This window comes from Aulonocara sp. 'chitande type north' Nkhata Bay, linkage group LG10 (genome assembly GCF_057382095.1).
Source record: "Aulonocara sp. 'chitande type north' Nkhata Bay isolate Kocher_YH1m ecotype deep benthic linkage group LG10, A_spYH_male_GT1.1, whole genome shotgun sequence".
Taxonomy (NCBI): domain Eukaryota; kingdom Metazoa; phylum Chordata; class Actinopteri; order Cichliformes; family Cichlidae; genus Aulonocara; species Aulonocara sp. 'chitande type north' Nkhata Bay.
In genome coordinates, this window is record NC_141353.1 from 899594 (window position 1) to 919983 (window position 20390).

General features: G+C 43.0%; 1 protein-coding gene across 10 annotated transcripts in view; it reads right to left on the minus strand.

The window, feature by feature from the left end:
* LOC147319955 (disks large homolog 2-like) overlaps positions 1–20390 on the minus strand; it is a 178793-nt gene that overhangs the window by 155187 nt on the left and 3216 nt on the right. For 8 of the 10 annotated variants that reach the window (XM_086307664.1, XM_086307662.1, XM_086307659.1 and 5 more), the window contains exon 3: positions 14314–14445. The exons of 1 other annotated variant lie outside the window; for it this stretch is intronic. In XM_086307664.1, the coding sequence (XP_086163790.1) occupies positions 14314–14445 (132 nt within the window). Of the gene's footprint in view, positions 1–14313; positions 14446–20390 lie in introns of those variants that run through there. One more of the 10 variants, XM_086307670.1, reaches the window with a different exon arrangement.

Sequence of the window (20390 nt, forward strand, 5' to 3'; positions counted from 1 at the left end):
ACTGAACATTTAACAGTGTTTCCTGAAAACCCTCTCCTGTCTGATCATTTCCTGATAACATTTACATTTACAATAATTGATTACACAGCAGTGGAGAGTAGACTTTATCACAGTAGATGTCTTTTTGAAAGTGCTGTAACTAAGTTTAAGAATATAATCCACCCACTGTTATCATCTTCAATCCTCTGTACCAACATAGAGCAGAGCAGCTATCTGAACGCTGCTCCAACAGAGGTCGATCATCTTGTTAATAATTTCACCTCCTCACTACGTACGACTCTGGATACTGTAGCTCCAGTGAAAACTAAGGTCTCTAATCAGAAGTACCTGACTCCGTGGTATAATTCTCAAACACGTAGCCTAAAGCAGATGACTCGTAATCTGGAGAGGAAATGGCGTGTCACAAATTTAGAGGATCATCATTTAGCCTGGAGAAATAGTTTGCTGCTTTATAAGAAAGCCCTCCACAAAGCCAGAACATCTTACTATTCATCACTGATTGAAGAAAATAAGAACAACCCCAGGTTTCTCTTCAGCTCTGTAGCCAGGCTGACAAACAGTCAGAGCTCTGTTGAGCCAACCATCCCTTTAACGTTAACTAGTAATGACTTCATGAACTTCTTCACAAATAACATTTTTATCATTAGAGAAAAAATTACCAATAATCATCCCAGAGAGGTAATATTATCTACAGCTACTCTTAGTACCATTGATGTTAAGTTAGACTCTTTTTCTCCAATTGATCTTTCTGAGTTAACTTCAATAATTACTTCCTCCAAACCATCAACCTGTCTTTTAGACCCCATTCCTACAAAACTGCTCAAAGAAGTCCTGCCATTAATTAATTCTTCAATCTTAAATATGATCAACCTATCTCTAATAATCGGCTATGTACCACAGGCCTTCAAGCTAGCTGTAGTTAAACCTTTACTCAAAAAGCCATCTCTAGACCCAGCAGTCTTAGCTAATTTTAGGCCAATCTCCAACCTTCCTTTCATATCAAAAATCCTTGAAAGAGTAGTTGTCAAACAGCTAACAGATCATCTGCAGAGGCTTATTTGAAGAGTTTCAGTCAGGTTTCAGAGCTCATCACAGCACAGAAACAGCTTTAGTGAAGGTTACAAATGATCTTCTTATGGACTCTGACAGTGGACTCATCTCTGTGCTTGTCCTGCTAGACCTCAGTGCAGCGTTCGATACTGTTGGCCATAATATCCTATTAGAGCGATTAGAACATGCTGTAGGTATTACAGGTACTGCACTGCAGTGGTTTGTATCATATCTATCTAATAGACTCCAGTTTGTGCATGTAAATGGAGAGTCCTCTTCACACACTGAGGTTAATTATGGAGTTCCACAGGGTTCAATGCTAGGACCAATTCTGTTTACATTATACATGCTTCCCTTAGGCAGCATCATTAGAAGACATAGCATACATTTACACTGCTATGCAGATGACACCCAGCTCTATCTGTCCATGAAGCCAGATAACACACACCAATGAGTTAAACTGCAGGAATGTCTTAAAGACATAAAGACCTGGATGGCCGCTAACTTTTTGCTTCTTAATTCAGATCAAACTGAGGTTATTGTACTCGGCCCTGAAAAGCTTAGAAATATGGTATCTAATCAGATTCTTACTCTGGATGGCATTACCTTGGCCTCCAGTAATGCTGTGAGGAACCTTGGAGTCATTTTTGACCAGGATATGTCCTTCAACGCACATATTAAACAAATATGTAAGACTGCTTTCTTCCATTTGCGCAACATCTCTAAAGTTAGAAATATCCTGTCTCAGAGTGACGCTGAAAAACTAGTTCATGCATTTATTACTTCCAGGCTGGACGACTGTAATTCATTATTATCAGGATGTCCTAAAAACTCCCTGAAAAGCCTTCAGTTAATCCAAAATGCTGCAGCAAGAGTCCTGACAGGGACTAGAAAGAGAGCAGATTTCTCCTGTATTGGCTTCCCTTCATTGGCTTCCTGTTAAATCCAGAATTCAAAATCCTGCTCCTCACATACAAGGTCTTAAATAATCAGGCCCCATCTTATCTTAATGACCTTGTAGTACCATATCACCCTATTAGAGCACTTCGCTTTCACACTGCAGGCCTACTTGTTGTTCCTAGAGTATTTAAAAGTAGAATGGAAGGCACAGCCTTCAGTTTTCAGGCCCCTCTTCTGTGGAACCAGCTTCCAGTTTGGATTCGGGAGACAGACACTATCTCTACTTTTAAGATTAGGCTTCAAACTTTCCTTTTTGCAAAAGCATATAGTTAGGGCTGGACCAGGTGACCCTGAATCCTCCCTTAGTTATGCTGCAATAGACATAGGCTGCCGGGGATTCCCATGATGCATTGAGTTTTTCCTTTCCAGTCTCCTTTCTCACTCACCATGTGTTAACAGACCTCTCTGCATTGAATCATATCTGTTATTAACCTCTGTCTCTCTTCCACAGCATGTCTTTATCCTGTCTTCCTTCTCTCACCCCAACTGGTCGCAGCAGATGGCCCCGCCCCTCCCCGAGCCTGGTTCTGCTGGAGGTTTCTTCCTGTTAAAAGGGAGTTTTTCCTTCCCACTGTCATCAAAGTGCTTGCTCATAGGGGGTCATATGATTGTTGGGTTTTTCTCTGTATCTATTATTGTAGGATCTACTGTACAATATAAAGCGCCTTGAGGCGACTGTTGTTGTGATTTGGTGCCATATAAATAAAATTGAATTGAAATTAAATTAAATTGGTTGTGACTTTCCTAGTGGCCTCTTCATGGTTCCAATTTGGCTGTGGGATTCCCAGGCACTTGTTGCCTTTTGGTAGTACAATCCATTCATTTTTGTCTACCTTTCCTCTCTTCGTTACCATCCAACTTCGTTCTCTAGTCCAAAATATATTTTTGTGCTGTTCCTGTAAATCGTAGTGGTGTAGTGTGGATCATTGAATTGATGTCTCGTTTACATTTGGCATTCAGCTTGGGTGCATGTAGGTGGGTAACGATTGCTTAATTTCGTAGTCAGTATCTGTAGCCAGCTAGCTCCACTAGCCACAGGTCTAGACAGCCTGCTGTACTTCTTAGGCATCCCTTTCTTCATCACACCTGTCTGCAGCTCTGATAGTTAACTATTGACAGCTAACTTCCTTCTGTGCTGCCTTGATCTTGGCCTATACTCTCCTTCTTCATGGGGGGTACTGCACCTTGTGGGTGTTAATCTTGTATCCATGCATCTCAGTAGTCACTACTGCTGTGGTTTGGACCAGCTGGTTGGTTTCAGTGATGGTTACAGTAGGGATTCAATTCAATTCAATTAAACTTTATTGATACTGAAGGTTGACCCAGAAGGAAATTGTCCCTAATGCTGCATTTACATCTTCTAGTAGACCTTTAGATAGTACTTCATGCAATATTCGTAATCAACCATGTTTTATACACACACAAATGTATCAAAATAGTATGAATTTATAGATGCCTCAATATGTAAATGATAGCACATATGACATGAGTGTCTGCAGGTGCAGGATACTTTTTGGGTGTTTTCTTATTGCACTACACCTGTTGGGGCAATCTGTTGGCATGTATTTACCACTGACAGGGACTTGTAGTGTCCTCAATATGTGATGCAATATCATCAGTGGGGGTTTCTTGGGAGCCCCCGCTATTTCCAGTGATTCGCTCCATGGGAGATGTCCCACTAGTGTTATCTCGTGAAGATACTCTATACTCATCCATTGACCAAGTCAATGGTTGAACGATGCCCCATGACACAGCACTGACCTACCCACGTTTTATCATGGTTATGGACAGAGTGTATCGAGTGTGAGTTGTGACACTTGCGCAGATGAGGAACACACCAAATTTCTGGTGTCAAAAAACACCAGGAAATAGTTTTCCAGGCAGCTGACTATAACTCAATGGCACTGCATATGGAATATGACGGGGTAGGCGCCGACAATTTTCAACGGCAGATAAAGTACTTGTGTTGCTCGCTTCTTGTAGCTCAAAGTTACTCACCAAGTGTCAAGGGCCTTTCGTGGTCACACTGCAAGTTCCGAACATAGACTACAAGATGGTTCTTTCGGACAGGGGAGGAGCCACAAAGGCATATCACCTCAACCTCCTCAAAGCATGGAGAGGCACTGAAACCACTTCTCTGGTGAGCCTGATGAGCTTGGTAAAGGATAGAGATGAGTTTGGATTGGAGGTGCCAAATTCCACCATTCCCACCTCCCTCTATTGTGAAGACCATCTCACAAAGGCTCAGAGAGTAAAAGTTGCTGTATTGCAGAACCATTTTCCAGGTGGAGAACTCACAGCCAACCCAAAGAAATGTGTGGTTGGATGGATGGAGGTACAGTATCTCGGGGACAAGATAGCGGCCATCGTATCCTGCCAACATCCCAAGACCAAGAAAGATACGAGGCAGGCCAAACTTCACGAAACTGACTAGACCCTTAACTGACCTCGAGTAGTGAGATACAGCATTGTAGAAAAGGAGTGTCTGTGGCAACATTTTGTAATTTCCTCCTCAGACTCCCATTCACCATGCTCAGATCAAGCCCTGCTACAGTGGCTCCATTGCATGAAGGATGTCAATGCCCTAATAGTTCATCTAATGCAACATTCATATGTTCAGGGGTGATCAATCCTTACGTTGGGTGAGTGCTGAGAGTTTGTACATGTGTGCATGAGGGTGGGAATGCATGTTTGTGTCTGTGTGTGCCTGTTTGTCTGTGTCTTATGTCAGGTCGGGTCTTAGACTCCACCTCTCTGGGAACTCCCAGGCCCTCCAAAGTGTGGAGGCCTATCTCCCCTCACCACACTCCCTGCCGGTGACTGATGCCCTCAGGGGTCGGTGCATTGGTGGTTCTTGGTGTCCGGGGCTGGGCGCTCAGGTATGTACCAGCTCACTCCCGGTGGCTACTTGGCGGGACCTGGCGCCTGTTGCTCGGTCAGGCCTCTTCCGGGGCACGGGGGGCCCTGGGGCCTCCGGCCTCTGGGCCTGCAGCTCGGTTCACTCTGGCACAGCTGGCTGCTGGCAGAACCGGCGGGCACGCCGGTGCAGCCCCCTCTAGCTTCTGCCCGGTGGCTACTGGGTGACCCCTCGTCTGGGGATCCTCAGCTCTTCCCATGAGGGTGGCACGGATGCCCCTCCGGTGGTCCTCCTTGGGCTCTCGCACTCTGGGGCCTCTGGATGTCTGGGGCCTGGATCTCCTCCATGCCTGCTTCATGCCCTGGGGGACGGGGCTATGGCTCTCTACATCCTCTTGCAGACCATTACATGGGGAAACCATTTGAATACAAGCACGCTGATCCACACAGGTGTGCACACGGATGTTCACTGCTCGTAGACTTAAATTACACCTTTCTTGGCTGCTACTTCAAAGCACGTGGAGAAACTTTTACTTTGAAATGAATATAAACCTGAATGTGATATATGAGGAAACTTCCTGGGAAGATGAAGTGGACGCAGTGAAACAGCCAGCATTTCAATATCTGAGTTACTCATTTTTTTTCTCTAACAATAGTTTTACACCATTGTGGAAACCATCGATGCAGCCTGATATTCATACATATGGTTTAGCTTGCATTTCATCAGTCTTATAGTGAATGACTGTACATTCGCTAAGATAACTGAGGGAAGTGTTTCACTCTCTCACAATCTGGCTCTGACCCCAGACGTTTTCTTCCCCCTCTATGTTTCCTTCTTTTTGTGGTGCCAGGTGTCTTAGTGACCAGAGATGTGTTTATGCTGTATCACCCTCAGCAGCTTTCCACATTGTAAGCTGACAAAGGTGTGTACAGTACTGCACAGGACAAAGGGGTCTTGGAATTTAAAATCTGGGAAAAAATGCCCTTCTATCTAATCATCAAAACCTAAAGCTTTCAGGACTGATTCTAGCCATACACAAAAACCCTACAGGAGACTATATATTTTTGATGATAATCATTTGTGATTTGATTTCAAACAAATGACTTAACATCCATGAACAGTGGTTTTATTCCTGCTATTGGTATTGTTCTCCTCTGACACACAAATGAAATCTGTTGGTGGTAGGACAAGTGAAACTGGAACTGATAAGCAGGATTGATAGGCAGGCAGACTAAAATGTCAAAAAATGGACTACTGAGAACCAGTATACAAGTAAATGGTAAATGGCCTGTATTTGTATAGCGCGTTACTCAGTCCCTAAGGACCCCAAAGCGCTTTACACTACATTCAGTCATCCACCCATTCACACACTGGTGATGGCAGCTACATTGTAGCCACAGCTGCCCTGGGGCGCACTGACAGAGGCGAGGCTGCCGGACACTGGCGCCACCGGGCCCTCTGACCAAGAACCGGTTTCATGGGGTTCAGATAGTTTTCAGATGGTTTTCTTAATTGTCAGGTGCTTTTCCAACATTGTTAGCTCTACAGCCCTCACATTCTAGCTGTGTAAGTTCAACAGGAACATTGTTAAGTGCTATGAAACAGAACTTGCTTTTAAGAATTTATTGTAAAGTCATCTGGTAAAACCTGTTGTTGAGCTACTGGTTCATTGTTCTTATCCTTTCCTGTAAAGCATATGGCCGGTCTCCACCATTTTGTTGAATTATTTTACCGAGCTGCTATTTTAACTAGGGTAGCACCATGGCAGAGAACCTTGCCCCTTTAATTATTGTTTTTTATTAAAATGTTTTAATTAAAGGTTTTGTATTGCCAGCCCTGCAACTGAAGTTCTTTTTTTTTGCAGCTCTGTGCTTTTAGTAGTCTAATAAACTTTGATTTGTGAAATTGACCTGCCTCACCTAATAATGAGCCTTTGGGCTTTTGTGGCTAGTACAACATTTGCACTAGCTACTGTGATCTCTCCTGGGGTGTAACTCCCTCCCCAGGTGGCGCTGTCAACACCATTTAGTCACTTTCACCGGTTTTCCGCCTTCACGACGCCAAACATATAAGGCAAAATCAAAAATCGCAAATGTTGCATAAAACACATTTTTATTAATTATTCAGTAAAGCCATGATCTCCATAATCAGAATGTCATTACTGTCATTGTCACAGGTACAACAAAATTAAAAATGGTCAGTGCATCATCCCTAACAATATGAAAATATAAATAAAACAATAAAATTCAATGAAATCAATAAATAAAATACTTAAAGTGCTAATAAGAATAGTATGAGCAAACATTCACATACATGCTTCAGTCAGCGCATAGATTAATTCAAGAGTGCCGTGATGGACATTTTTTTGTAGCAGCACTCAGACGTGTTACTGCGGATGAATAAAAGCTGTGTTTGAGTCTATTAATCCTTCCACTGATTGCTCTGTGCCGTCTGCCCGAGGGCCACAGTTCAAACAGGGCGTGGCCAGTGAGGAATCTTTTATAATGTTCTGAGCTTTTTTACGACAGCGGGTATTGTGTAGATCTTCCAGCGTGGGGAGGGGGCAGCCAGTGATCCTTTGGCGATGTTAATGATCTCTTGGAGTGCTTTCCTCTGAGCCCCTGTGCAGCTAGTGTACCAGATGCATATGCAGTACGTTAGTACACTCTCAATGGTGGCGCTGCAGAAGGACACCAGCAGTCTGTGTGATGTTATTCCTCCTGAGAATTCCCAGGAAGTCTCTGTTGGGCCTTTTTCAGCAGCTTGGAGATGTTCACACTCCAGGAAAGGTTCTCCTCTATGTTGACTCCCAGGAAGCGGAAGCTTGCCACCCTTCCTACACAGTCCCTATTAATGAATAGTGGTTGGATCTCTGCCTTTTTCCTTCTGAAGTCTATTATGAGTTCTGTGGTTTTTGAAGTGTTGAGGAGGAGGAGTTGAGAAGGGGGAGTGTTGAGGAGTAAATAAAGACATTCGCGCCAAGCTAAAAGTGCAGACCTCTGCCTTTAACATATAAAGCAGCCAGGTATGACCTCCAAAAGTCCATAAAAAAGGCCAGAAAGGACTACAGGGACAAAATGGAGTCCAGCTACCACAGCTTTGACACCAGGCGACTGTGGGATGGACTGACTGCATCACTGACTACAAGAAGGACAACACAGTCAGTGTTCAGCCCACTGCATCTCTCGCAGACGAGCTCAACAACTTCTATGCTCGTTTTGACGCAGACAACAGAGGGCAGATCCTCTACCCTCAGGAGGACAGTGAGGCTGCAACTTTACCTCTGAAAACAGAAGCTGTGAGATGGACCTTTAAAAAGGTAAATCCTCACAAAGCTCCAGGGCCAGACGGCATCCCAGGCCGGCTACTCAGAGTGTGTGCAGACGAGCTGGCAGAGGTGTTCACCAACATCTTCAACCTCTCCCTGAGGCAGTCAGTGGTCCCCACGTCCCTCAAAGCATCCACCATCATTCCTGTTCCCAAAAAATCTGTGGTCTCCTGTCTGAATGACTACCGTCCTGTTACACTGACATCCGTCATCATGAAGTGCCTGGAGCGGCTGGTCAAAGGTCACATCTGCTCCTCCCTCCCTGACACACTGGACCCTCTTCAGTTTGCCTATTGGACAAACAGAGCCACAGAGGATGCCATCGCCCTGGCAACGCACACCACCCTCACTCACCTGGAAAAAGGGAATACATATGCAAGGATGCTCTTCATCGACTACAGCTCGGCATTTAACACCATCATCCCCTCAAAACTTGCCACGAAGCTCATCGACCTTGGGCTGGGAACACCGATCTGCAGATGGATTCTAAACTTCCTCACAAACAGGCCCCAGGTGGTGAGAGTTGGTAAGCACACCTCCTCACCACTCATCCTAAACACAGGTACGCCACAGGGCTGTGTGCTTAGCCCCCTCCTATATTCCCTGTTCACACACGACTGTGTTGCTAAACATAAGTCCAACATCATCATCAAGTTTGCGGATGACACAACCATCATAGGCCTCATCACAGACAACGATGAAACGGCCTATAGAGAGGAGGTGATGGCGCTGTACGAGTGGTGCCTGGAAAATAACCTGACTCTCGACATCAGCAAAACTAGAGAGATGATAGTGGACTACTGGAAACGACCAGTCAGGGAGCACCAGCCCATCCACATCAACGGTGTCAAGGTCGAAAGGGTCAGCAGCTTCAAGTTCCTTGGAGTCAACATCACCGAGGACTTCTCCTGGACCCTTCACACAGACGCTGCTATCACGAAAGCTCGCCAGCGGCTTTACTTCCTGAGGAGGCTGAGGAAGTTTGGTATGAACGCTAACATCACCTCAAATTTCTACAGGTGTGCAATTGAGAGCTTACTGACGAGTTGCATCACAGTTTGGTACGGAAGCTGCTCTGCCAGCAGCCGTAAATCACTACAGAGGGTGGTGAAGGCAGCAGAGCACATCACTGGCACGAGGCTTCCTGCCATTCAGGACATTTATCTCCAGCGATGCCTCCGTAAAGCACACAGCATCATCAAGGCCCACAGCCACCCAGCACATCAGCTCTTCTCCTTGTTACCATCTGGCAGACGTTACAGGAGTCTGTCTGCTCGGACTACAAGACTTAAACACAGTTTCTACCATCAAGCCATACGACACCTCAACCACAACACTTAAACACACACACACTCCACAGGACGCACTCAGAAGCTACCTGCAGCTTCACAAGTACTCTGTTTAATCTGCACTGGTCACTTCACTTTATTGTTATTGATATTTATATTTTAAAAAAAGTGCAATACTGCAACAACTGCCACAAAACAAAATTTTTTATTTTTTATTATTTTATTTTATTTTATTTTTTTCTACTGTACCATTCTGCTGAGTGACTGTCTTCTGCTCGTCAAATACATTTCATTGCGATGTTGACCCTGTGCTAACTTGCATATGACAAATAAAACTGAAACTGAAACTGAGGAGGTTATTGGCCTTACACCATGACGACAGCTGCTCAACCTCGTCTCTGTAAGCAGACTCGTCACCCCTGGAGATGAGCCCCACCATGGTGGTGTGGTCTGCAAACTTCACAAAGATGTTGCTCTGGTGGAGAGGAGTGCAGTCGTGTGTGTAGAGAGAGTAGAGCAGTAGACTGAGCACAAAGCCCTGGGCTGAGCCCGTGCTGAGACTCAGGGCTGAGGATGTGCAGTGGCCAACTCTGACTCTCTGTCTTCGGCCCGAGAGGAAGCTGTTGATCCACATGCAGGTGCTGTATGGAAGCCCCAGGTCTTGTAGCTTGACCACCACTTTGTGTGGAAGGATGGTGTTAAAAGCTGAGCAGTAATCCACGAAACGCATCCGCACATAGCTACCATGCTCTTCCAGGTGTGTTACGGCAGCATGGAGTGCTGTGGCTACAGCGTCTTCCGTGGACCTGTGCGAGGGATTTGTTGAAGATCCCGGTGAGTGTCCCAGGATCTGAAAGTAAGCCTGCAGTGTGAGAGCGAAGTGCTCTAATAGGGTGATATGGTACTACAAGGTCATTAAGATAAGATGGGGCCTGATTATTTAAGACCTTGTATGTGAGGAGCAGGATTTTGAATTCTGGATTTAACAGGAAGCCAATGAAGGGAAGCCAGAACAGGAGAAATCTGCTCTCTCTTTCTAGTCCCTGTCAGGACTCTTGCTGCAGCATTTTGGATTAGCTGAAGGCTTTTCAGGGAGTTTTTAGGACTTCCTGATAAGTCTACACAGAAGTTACTGTGATACCTTTTCCTGAAGCTTCCGGACGGCATTGTGAAAAACATCTGCTTAGAAAGAATCCATTGGCTCTGAACTAGGAGGCCTGAAGTATGAAGACTGCGTCCTATTGTGGCCAAATTCAGACATTCCAAGCAGAATGAGCTGAAAGGAACAGACTTCAGCAGGACCAGTTCCCCAAAGAGATCCTGGAGTGACACAAGGTCCTGTTCCCAGTCTGATGCAGCTGTATGCTGTCATCGCCACAGACCGGCGCTACGTGGACAGACAGCTCTACCATGACCCCAGCACCACTCCCTGGTTGTATTAACCACACTTCAGATAAGAATCCGCTAGATTTTTCTCTCCTCCTCTTCCATTAACACCTAAATAGCTGATTCATGTCAATACTTTAATCATCGTGATATCATCACAGATAAATCACCGTCAATCTCCACAGCATGGAGATTAAAACGTTTTCTCTTTCATCCCTCCCATTAGTGCCTTTGCATGTTTTTCTCCCGTCTCTCACTGCACCGATCAGCTGTTTCCTACTCAGTAACAAACAGCTCATAAACTTAAAAGAAAGTTGTGTGTGACTATTTTTTCACTTCGTCTTAATTTCCTTTTCCTCCCTTTTTTCCCTCTTGCTTCTGCTCCCTCAATCTTTTCACATGTGCGCGGCAATATCTCGGACATACACACTCAGCATCAGCACATCCACTACAGCCTCACAGCACACACAGATATGTAGGACACACACACACATACGTCCACTCAATGTGCACACACATAATCAAACAACACCTAGCACCCCTCTGGTCTACATATTGCACTCATAAAAACCTGTCACCACATTTTTTTAACACCCAGTGGACATGTTTTTTCTTATTCATTTGCGCATCACACGCGGTGTGCAACATTAGTTACACACACACACACACACACACACACACACACACACACACACACACACACACAACTATGGGCACATTAAGGTTTATCCCATGGAACATACATGGAGCTGGCTACAGAGAGAAGAGGTTATGGAAATGTAACCAGCTTAAAAATGACAGACGTGGTTTTATTACAAGAGACTCACAGACCTGCCTCAGCTAAAGATGAACCTAACTAACTGCAGTTCACAGATACAGTTAAACAGTAAAGGAGCAATTATGGACTCTCCTCACCCTAACTGTAGGGAATATACTTTCTTCTCACATTTCAACTCAACAGCCGTCTGTGTGCATGGGTGTTGGACTTCCTCACTGGCAGAACTCAGGTGGTGAGGGTGGGTAGATGCGTCTCTAACATCACCATCAACACAGGAGCATCTCAGGGATGTGTCCTCTCGCCACTGCTCTACTCCCTCTACACTTCAGACTGTGTGGCCACCCATGGCTCCAACACCATTGTGAAGTTTGCTGACGACACAGTGGTGTTGGGTGCCATCTCCAACAACAGGCGGCCTACATGGACGAAGTGAAGAATCTGGCATCATGGTGCCAGCCTTTTTTTGTGCATTTTTTTCTTTTTTTTTTTACAGCGCATTGTGTTCTGCCTCCTGATTGGCTAATCCTGTGCTGTGTCTGCTGTACAGGACAGGATGTGTTCAGCTTGTCAAATTTACATAAATCTTCGATCCCAGCAGTGTGACTCTGAAGTGCTGCACTGTATGTTTGTAAGTTTTCTCCCCAACAAACAACGATGTCGACGAAACGTTTTGCTCCATCAAAGGCTCCTGCAGTAGCACCCAAGGAAGATGCCAACCATCGCACAAACAGTTGGACTTCTGGTAGGAGTTACCATATTTTACGGATTATAAGGCACATTAGGCGAAACAAAACAGTCAGAAAAGTCAAACTTTACTCATTCTTCTTGCTTCCTCTACTTCCGTACCATTGATGATTCATTAATGTTGAATTCTCTGCAGCTGCTCTGTTCCCGTGTTCTGGACCTGAAAACATGGTTTGATCTTTGGTTTCATCCTATAATAATGAACTTATTTTTCTACGAAGGTTTGAACTTTGAGAGTTTAAACAAGAGAGAAAAGTGTGAAAATGTTCGTGCCTGTCTGAGAAAAGTGTATAAAGTGTGTAGTGAGAGGTTTTCCAGCCTTAAAACATCTATAACAATTGTAAAAACTAAAGTTGGCTCCTTCTCAAATTTCACCTGTCGCGGCTTATTTTTAGAACGTAACTCCCGCGACAAACGAGGGAGCGCTGTAATGTTCTTGGTGCTTGCTATTCATTAAGTATAGTAGACAGTAGATGGTAAAGATCATGGTTTTAACACAAGGTTCATTTAGCTTTCTAAAGCAGAAAAGAAAAGAAATAGCTTATTTGTCCCATATTCAGGGTATTATTTTGTTTCAGCATTTTAATATTAATTTGACCACAACAAACATATAAAAAAGACTAAAGGAATTTTGCGCTGCTGTGGTCATCAACCTCGCTGTCAAGCTCAGCAGACTGAGACAACTGGTGGCATCGTTCTTTGGGTTACGGGGAGGTGTGTTTGCTTTATGTGCAGTTGGCAAGCTCATCTGTACTTCTGTGTTTTTAAAGAATAAATACCTCATGGCACAACCACATCCAGCAGCATATCTACAAATCTGAGAGGAAACTCTCCTGCTAACAAACCTGCTAAAATATGCCATTAATACTAACCAAAAAATACAGTAACATTTGATCAGAGTCGTTCAGCTGCTCAGAGGAACGACTCCAGAGAGGCAGGGATGATGAAGGGGTTGAATCTAGACACGAGTCCACTCTGCACTGAGGGGGTTTAGCCAGAGTGACTATGCCACAGGCCAGATTATCATCTTACAAAGCACCTAATGCTTTGTAAGATGATTAAATCTATTTCAGGAGGGATTTATTCCATAGCAGAACTCTGTGATTGCAATGTCTTGATGGATGCTCTATCATCCAGGTAAGGAAACCCCCGAAGGTTGATTCTGTTCATCTGGACGTTTCAGCTGACGGCAGGTTTCCCCAGTCTTACAGTACATTTGCATAATCATTACAACTAGCACCACTGGCGAACAATGGGCTGTGAGGTCAGTTTTTTGATCATTAATATGCAAATTATTATGACCATTGATGAGCAACCATTGATCAATGACCACTGATCTATGCTTGCAATGTCTACATCTTTCTCACCATTAAAGGAATTTATAAGATGTGTTTGGCTATATCTTTAGATGTTAGCAGTAACGAATGTGTAACAATTGCACACACACTAATAAAACCTTGTAATGATGCTGTCAGTTTGAAGCAGAAAATATTGGACGATCTTGCAGCACCGCTACTCTGTCCACCATTCATACACAAGTTTCTCCCTGACTGGATTTGCCAATCAAAGCTGTGATCATGACGTTGCACCGTATTTCAACAGCATCACAGCAAGTTAGTAATTAAAGTCAAACTTATGAGAAAGGTGACCCTTTGAAAACAAATCAGTGTGATAAGAACTATTAATAAAAATGTATCTGAGGAGAACTTTTTTGTTTTAGCTGGACCCCAGCAACAATCTGGAAACTGTGACGGTCATTCATATTGCAAACCAGCCCACGCTACTCTTCTTGCATTCACTCTTCACAAGGTCACCAACACAGTGATCTATGTATTTACAAAAACTTTTGTTTTGAAAATCACCACAGTATGAACTTAAAGCAAATGCTGTCTGCTTGATACACTGTGGCTGTGCGACTTACCAAGAAGAGCTTCAAACAGGTTGCTTTTGAAAATCCCCATCACTCTTTGAATGGCAGTTTTGAGCTGCTGCTCCTCCGGTTTCCTCAGGTTAGTGCAGTATTCCTCCAAAAGTGCAAGGGCTCGAGCTGTGTCTGCAGAGCACAGAGGAAAAAAGGCTCTGGGGTTTCCTTGGTTTATTTTTCTCATGGATAATTTATGTAAAATATATACATTGATCTGGTAATATTTAATATCCTGTGCTAAAAGGTTGATTCTCTTCATCGAGACAAAGTATTTTCAGTGGGAGAAACGTTTTGTCACTCATCCAAGTGACTTCTTCAGTCTCAGCTGACTGCAGGTTTCCCCACTACCTTTGCATACTGACTGAAACTAGCCGACTGAAGAGAGGATGCCACACCGAGGATGGGGACAAGTGGGTGAAAAATTTGTCATCTAAGCAGAGAAAAACATCCTTGCAAAAGCGTTGAACTTTGCTGTGACGCCTAGACAAATCGTGCCTCAGAAAAAAGCGATTTGAAACAACAACATTGTAGATGTTGAAAGTTTCGGCCTGTCTCAGCAATGCAAGGCCACCAGCATCCAACATCAGCATGGAGGAGAGGAAGGTACTCACATCACTTATTAATGACAGCAACATTATCATCCTTCAGGCAGACATGGGTAGGGTTGCTAAACCAGAAAGACTATCATGACCCGTCATTAGGCAGCTTGAATTTAGTTCGGAAGTGAGAGATGTCAGTATGGACGCAGATGATGGGCTCGTACTATGTTACATCTCTCTTCAATTGTGTTCCAGTCACTGAAGCAGTGGAAGTAGTTCATAAGAGATGACAGGATGACCCCAACCTCAGCAACAGGACCACTCTCAGCACCAACCACATGTGTTTGCTCCGTGTCTTCATTCCACACATTTCATATACAAGGGTCAGTACTATTACACATTAACTCAGTGGACCGACACATCAAATTCACCAGGGAGGATATGAAAAGTGGCAGGTTAGCCTTCTTAGACTGTGAGATTTCCATCAGTAATGGGGGACATCTAAAAGCTGACGTGTACCGTAAACCTGACACAGCGGCCAGGGAGGCAGAAGAACATCAAGAAGGCCCTGAGTAAATGTGGTTATCCCAGCTGGACTTTTGTCAAAGCTGGGAAGGCTCCTAAAGAAAGCTCCAGCTGATCCAGGAGAGAAGGACAACCGCTGCCCACCTGCAGTGATCCCATACGTGTCAGGAGTATCGGAGCAGCTGAGACGCATTTTTTCTAAACACCGGGTCTCTGTGGCTTTTAAATCCCAAAACACGCTGCGCCAAAAACTGGTCCACCCCAAGGATCGGGTCCCCCGACACAAACAGAGTAACATAGTGTACGCTGTTAAGTGCAGGAGGACTGGCAGGATTTATACATCGGGGAAACCAAACAACCTCTGGCTAAGAGGACGGCACAACACAGAAGATATACCTCATCAGGCCAGGACTCTGCAGTCTATTTACACCTACAGGCCAGTGGACACTGTTTCAATGATGAGGATGTAACATCCTGGACAGGGAGGAACGCTGGTTTGAGGGCGGAGTCAAGAAGGCCATTTACGTGAAAAGGGAAAGACCATCTCTGAATCGAGGAGGGGCCTAAGGGTACATCTGTCACCATCTTACATGCTGTGATTGCAGCCATTCACCAACTCTCTGTCAATGGGACTCATGGCTATTGATCAGTGGTCATAATTTACATATTAATGATCAATCACAGTGATCGATCACATGCATTCAGTGGTGCTAGTTTCAGTCTTTGTGCAATGTCCTGTTTGTAAGGTTGGAAACCTGCAGTCAGCTGAGACTGAAGACGTCACCTGATGATGATGAAACGTTTCTCCCACTGAAAACGTCCAGATGAACAGAATCAACCTTTTGGGATTTACTTACCTGGATGATTGAGCATGCATGAAGACACTTAATATCTTGTGGCAAAGTTGTATAAGATAATAAAAGGGACTGACAGTGATGCATGGTGTTTATGGCATACAATAGATCTTTTTTTCCATTACATACTGGATCTGGCTGCATGGTGTGCTCCCTCCTGGTACAAGAGCAGAGAGAAGCGCAGCACTGATGTTTGAACAATCTGTGTTTCAGTTCAAAGGTGGTGTATGGGGTGGAGGCTTGTTCCACATCAGAAGGCAGATGCATAGATAGTTGTTTATGCATGGAGGAAAGCTTATGTGGACAATTCTGAAAACATGAAGCTCGAGCAGTTTAGAGCTCATGACCCTAAACAGAACCTGTGAGCAGAGGTCTGCTGGGTTCATTCAAATAGAATTCTCGTTGATTTTGTGACTCTCTGAACACAAATTGTACCATTTAACACAATTTGTCCACTTAGAAACATTGGCCTTCAATATCCAACACATTAAGTACAAATTAATCTCTCTCAAGTTACACCTTTTCAAACTCAATTAGAAGAACACTTCATTTGTGTGTCAGCGTATAAAAGAGATCTCAAATGTCTTAGTCAGATGTTAGGCAAGAAGATGGAGCACCGAGAAAACAGAAAAACTTTAAGCGACAGCCTAACACGCAGACAGTTTATACTATTTCTTCGGTTCCGCGTTGTATTGCAGTAAAAACTAAATACCTCTTTCGTTACCCTTTTGTATCTGTGCACTAACGTTCTTTGTAATCTAAAAACTCCCACTAGGGCTTATAAACTCTCCACCAGTTGGTCTTAGAACTGAAGAAGCTTCTCGGATGAGAGGTGAAACGTCTTCAAGGAAAACTTAAAGAAGTCCAGACGCTTTTCTTTCCAAGATCTTTAGACTACCATGACCTGGATGACTGAGAACCTACAAAGACAAAACCTCTACTATGTAGAGTTTCTCACTGTATTTAACATTAATGTAGGTGAAATTACTGAGTTTTATGAAATACTACTAAATGACATACGCTGCTCTTAAAAGTATTTATCCCTTTCCTGATTTCTTATTTTTTCCATATTTGTCACACCTACATGGTTTAGATCCTCAAAGTTTAATATTAGACAAAGATGACCCCAGAAAATGCAGAAATTCCACATTTGTTGAAAGACTGAGTTTAAATATAACCTATCAAAGTGAAGTAAGTTAAAAGATCTCAAGAACAGATGAGTAACAAAGTAATAGGAACCAATCAGTCTGGAAACAGTTACAAGGCCATTGCTAAGACGTTAGGACTCCAGTGATTTACTTTGACAGCCATTATCCACAAACGGGGAAATCTTGGAACAGTGGTGAACCTTCCCAGGAGTGGCTGACGTGTCAAAATTACTCCAAGAGGGCATTAGCGACTCATCCTCGCTTGCCTAAGCTCATTAATCAACAATAAGAAAGAGACTGGGCAAAAATGGCCTGCATGGCAGAGTTCGACAAAACCACTGCTCAACAAAACAAGTATGATGGCTTGTCTCATTTTTATTGATGATCCTCAACATTTCTGGGAAAGTATTCTGTGGACTCACAAAACAAAATTCAAAATAAAAAGATCACACAACAGTCAAACACGGTGGAGGTACTGTGGCAGCTTTGGACTGCTTTACCGCTTAGAGCTCGGACAACTTTCTATTACTGATGGATCCATGAATTTTGCTCTTTACTAGAAAATCCCGAAGGGGAATGTTGGCCATCGGTTTGTGGTCTGACACTCCAGAGCACTTGGGTTATGCAGCAGGTCAATGATCTAAAACAGACCAGTAAATCCAGCTCTGAATGCTATATTGATGCAAATAAAAGTTATGCATTCAACTCTTTCCTGTTTGTTTTAAGAGTTTTCTATTTGCATTCATTTATTTTGCACTTATAAAATGTACATTATTCTCTTAAGAGAAGAGATTCATTGTACAAGATGCATCTGCTACTACTACTATTCAGTTTCTGGGCAGGTAATAAGAATACACAAAATCACATGATCAAGGAACAAATGACGTTAGCAGGACATCACCTCAAAGGTTCTGGTTGTATCTTCTGAGCAAAAAAGAATAAAGCAATATTAAATGTAAGTTGCACATCCAGGTTACAAATTAAGTTCTCAGAGCTTATTATTGATAATAATTATTATATTTAATAAGGTTTCTTCAATGATGAAATTACCTTGGTTTCTCAGTGATTTGATTGGTTTTCATTTTGTAACACTTGGTTGAGACCAGCAGGAGATGAAATAGTTAATCTGATCAAATTAATAGTAAATAAACTTCCACTGTTTCTCTCAAGTGAGTAATGAAAGTGTTGAAAGTGGGAACTGATAAGAATGTAGTGATTCCAATTCCATAATCAGTATCACTTATACATTCTATTCCTTATCAATTCTCTTATCCTAATTGGGTTATCACTGGCACCACCATTGCTAAGCAGCATATCAAAGACATTCATGCAAATGAGCTGCAATACTGCGCCGTGAAATGTTTGTACGTGTTGGAGGTCAGTCGCCCCTTTGTTGTGATCAGTGTTGGGGTTCAGAAAAATGTATTACACATATTATACAGAATACTAATGTTCATGTTATGTTAAGTAACACTCATGTTACTTAATTTGTTACTAGTTGCATTATTTTCACGTTTCTCCATAAAAGGAACTGAAACACACAATAATCTCATAATTCCTATTTAAAAATAAAAACCTCAGCCTACAGTCCCAGACACCAACACACGTCTATCATAATGAGGACGTAAATATGATGTTTCTCTTAGTATTTAGCAACAAGAACCAAAGATGAAAACCAGCAATCGCTACACTGATTTGACTTTAGAAACATGAACAGATGAAAATGGAGGTTTCAGCCTGACTGCTCATCACTGCTTTTGTTACCTGTTGAATTTCAGGATCTGGCTGCCGGGCCCTGGACTCACTGAGCTTTCACATGGCTGCTTATTACCATGCTGTCTGTGCAAAGAGCCAAAGTTGTGTTAGCAGTATAATGCAGTGTTTCCTGTCCTGGACGCAGTTAGCACTTTAACATTGCACTCTTGTCCTTTTGTGCAATAAAAATAAAAGTAATGTCCATATCCACACTGTAGATTGCTCTATTTTTTCCTCCTCCAGCAGAATCGATGGGCAAGCAGGCTAACAATTCCAAGGAATTCAACTACTGGGAACCAGTTCTCTACAAGAACTGGTTCTTGAGTCCCATCCCTAGTTGAAAGGTAACTATATTGTGTATGCTACTAGTGTTTTTCACATGCTTCAATGTGGAATCTAAAATGATACCTACACATTGAACACAGCAACACTGTTTACCTCGTGATCATTTACAAGTGTAGGAGAAATCAGTATAAAGTATATTGTTACAGTCATTAATATACACATTTAATAACAGAGGGACACCAGGATCCATCGTTGTGCCACAGACACCTTGTGATAACTTATTTTCTAAATATGATTTTATCCCGTTTAAAACACTTGTAGAAAACAGAGTGTAAAAGCATTTCTGTATTTACTGTGTGAAACGCAGAAACACTGCACCTCGTTTATACAGGTTAGCCTTCATAGCCCCTGCAAACACGCCCAGCTCTAAACTGGGATAAAACACAGCATCATTTAACAGATGTGTTTTCAGCTGCTGCTAAATGACTTTTTTCCAATAATTTGGAGACAACAGGTCATCTTCAAACTGGTCTGTAATGGGCTACTTTGTCTTTATCACCACCTTTATATGGAGAGTAACAACTGCACTGTTGAGAGCAAAGGGAAATATGGATACATGATTTTAGAGGACAAGAATCAAGCCAACCAGTGTTATCAAGTTATTCGAAAAAAGTAATTAGTTACTAATTACTGATTACTTCTCCAAAAAAGTAATCCTGTTACTAGGCTGATTACTTATTTTCAAAAGTAATTAGTTACTTTTTAAAAACATGATATACAACCTGAGTAGGTAATGAAGCAACCGGCCTTTCAGCCCAATTCTATTTTTTCTGCATAATCCATCATATACAATGTAACCACATGGAAAAGCCTCTGTTTAAAACTTGTTTTATTCGTTTTAATGCAACTGTCTTTGACTTGAAGAAATTCTTTAACATTTAAACCTGTTTCCTGCATATTCCAGCAAA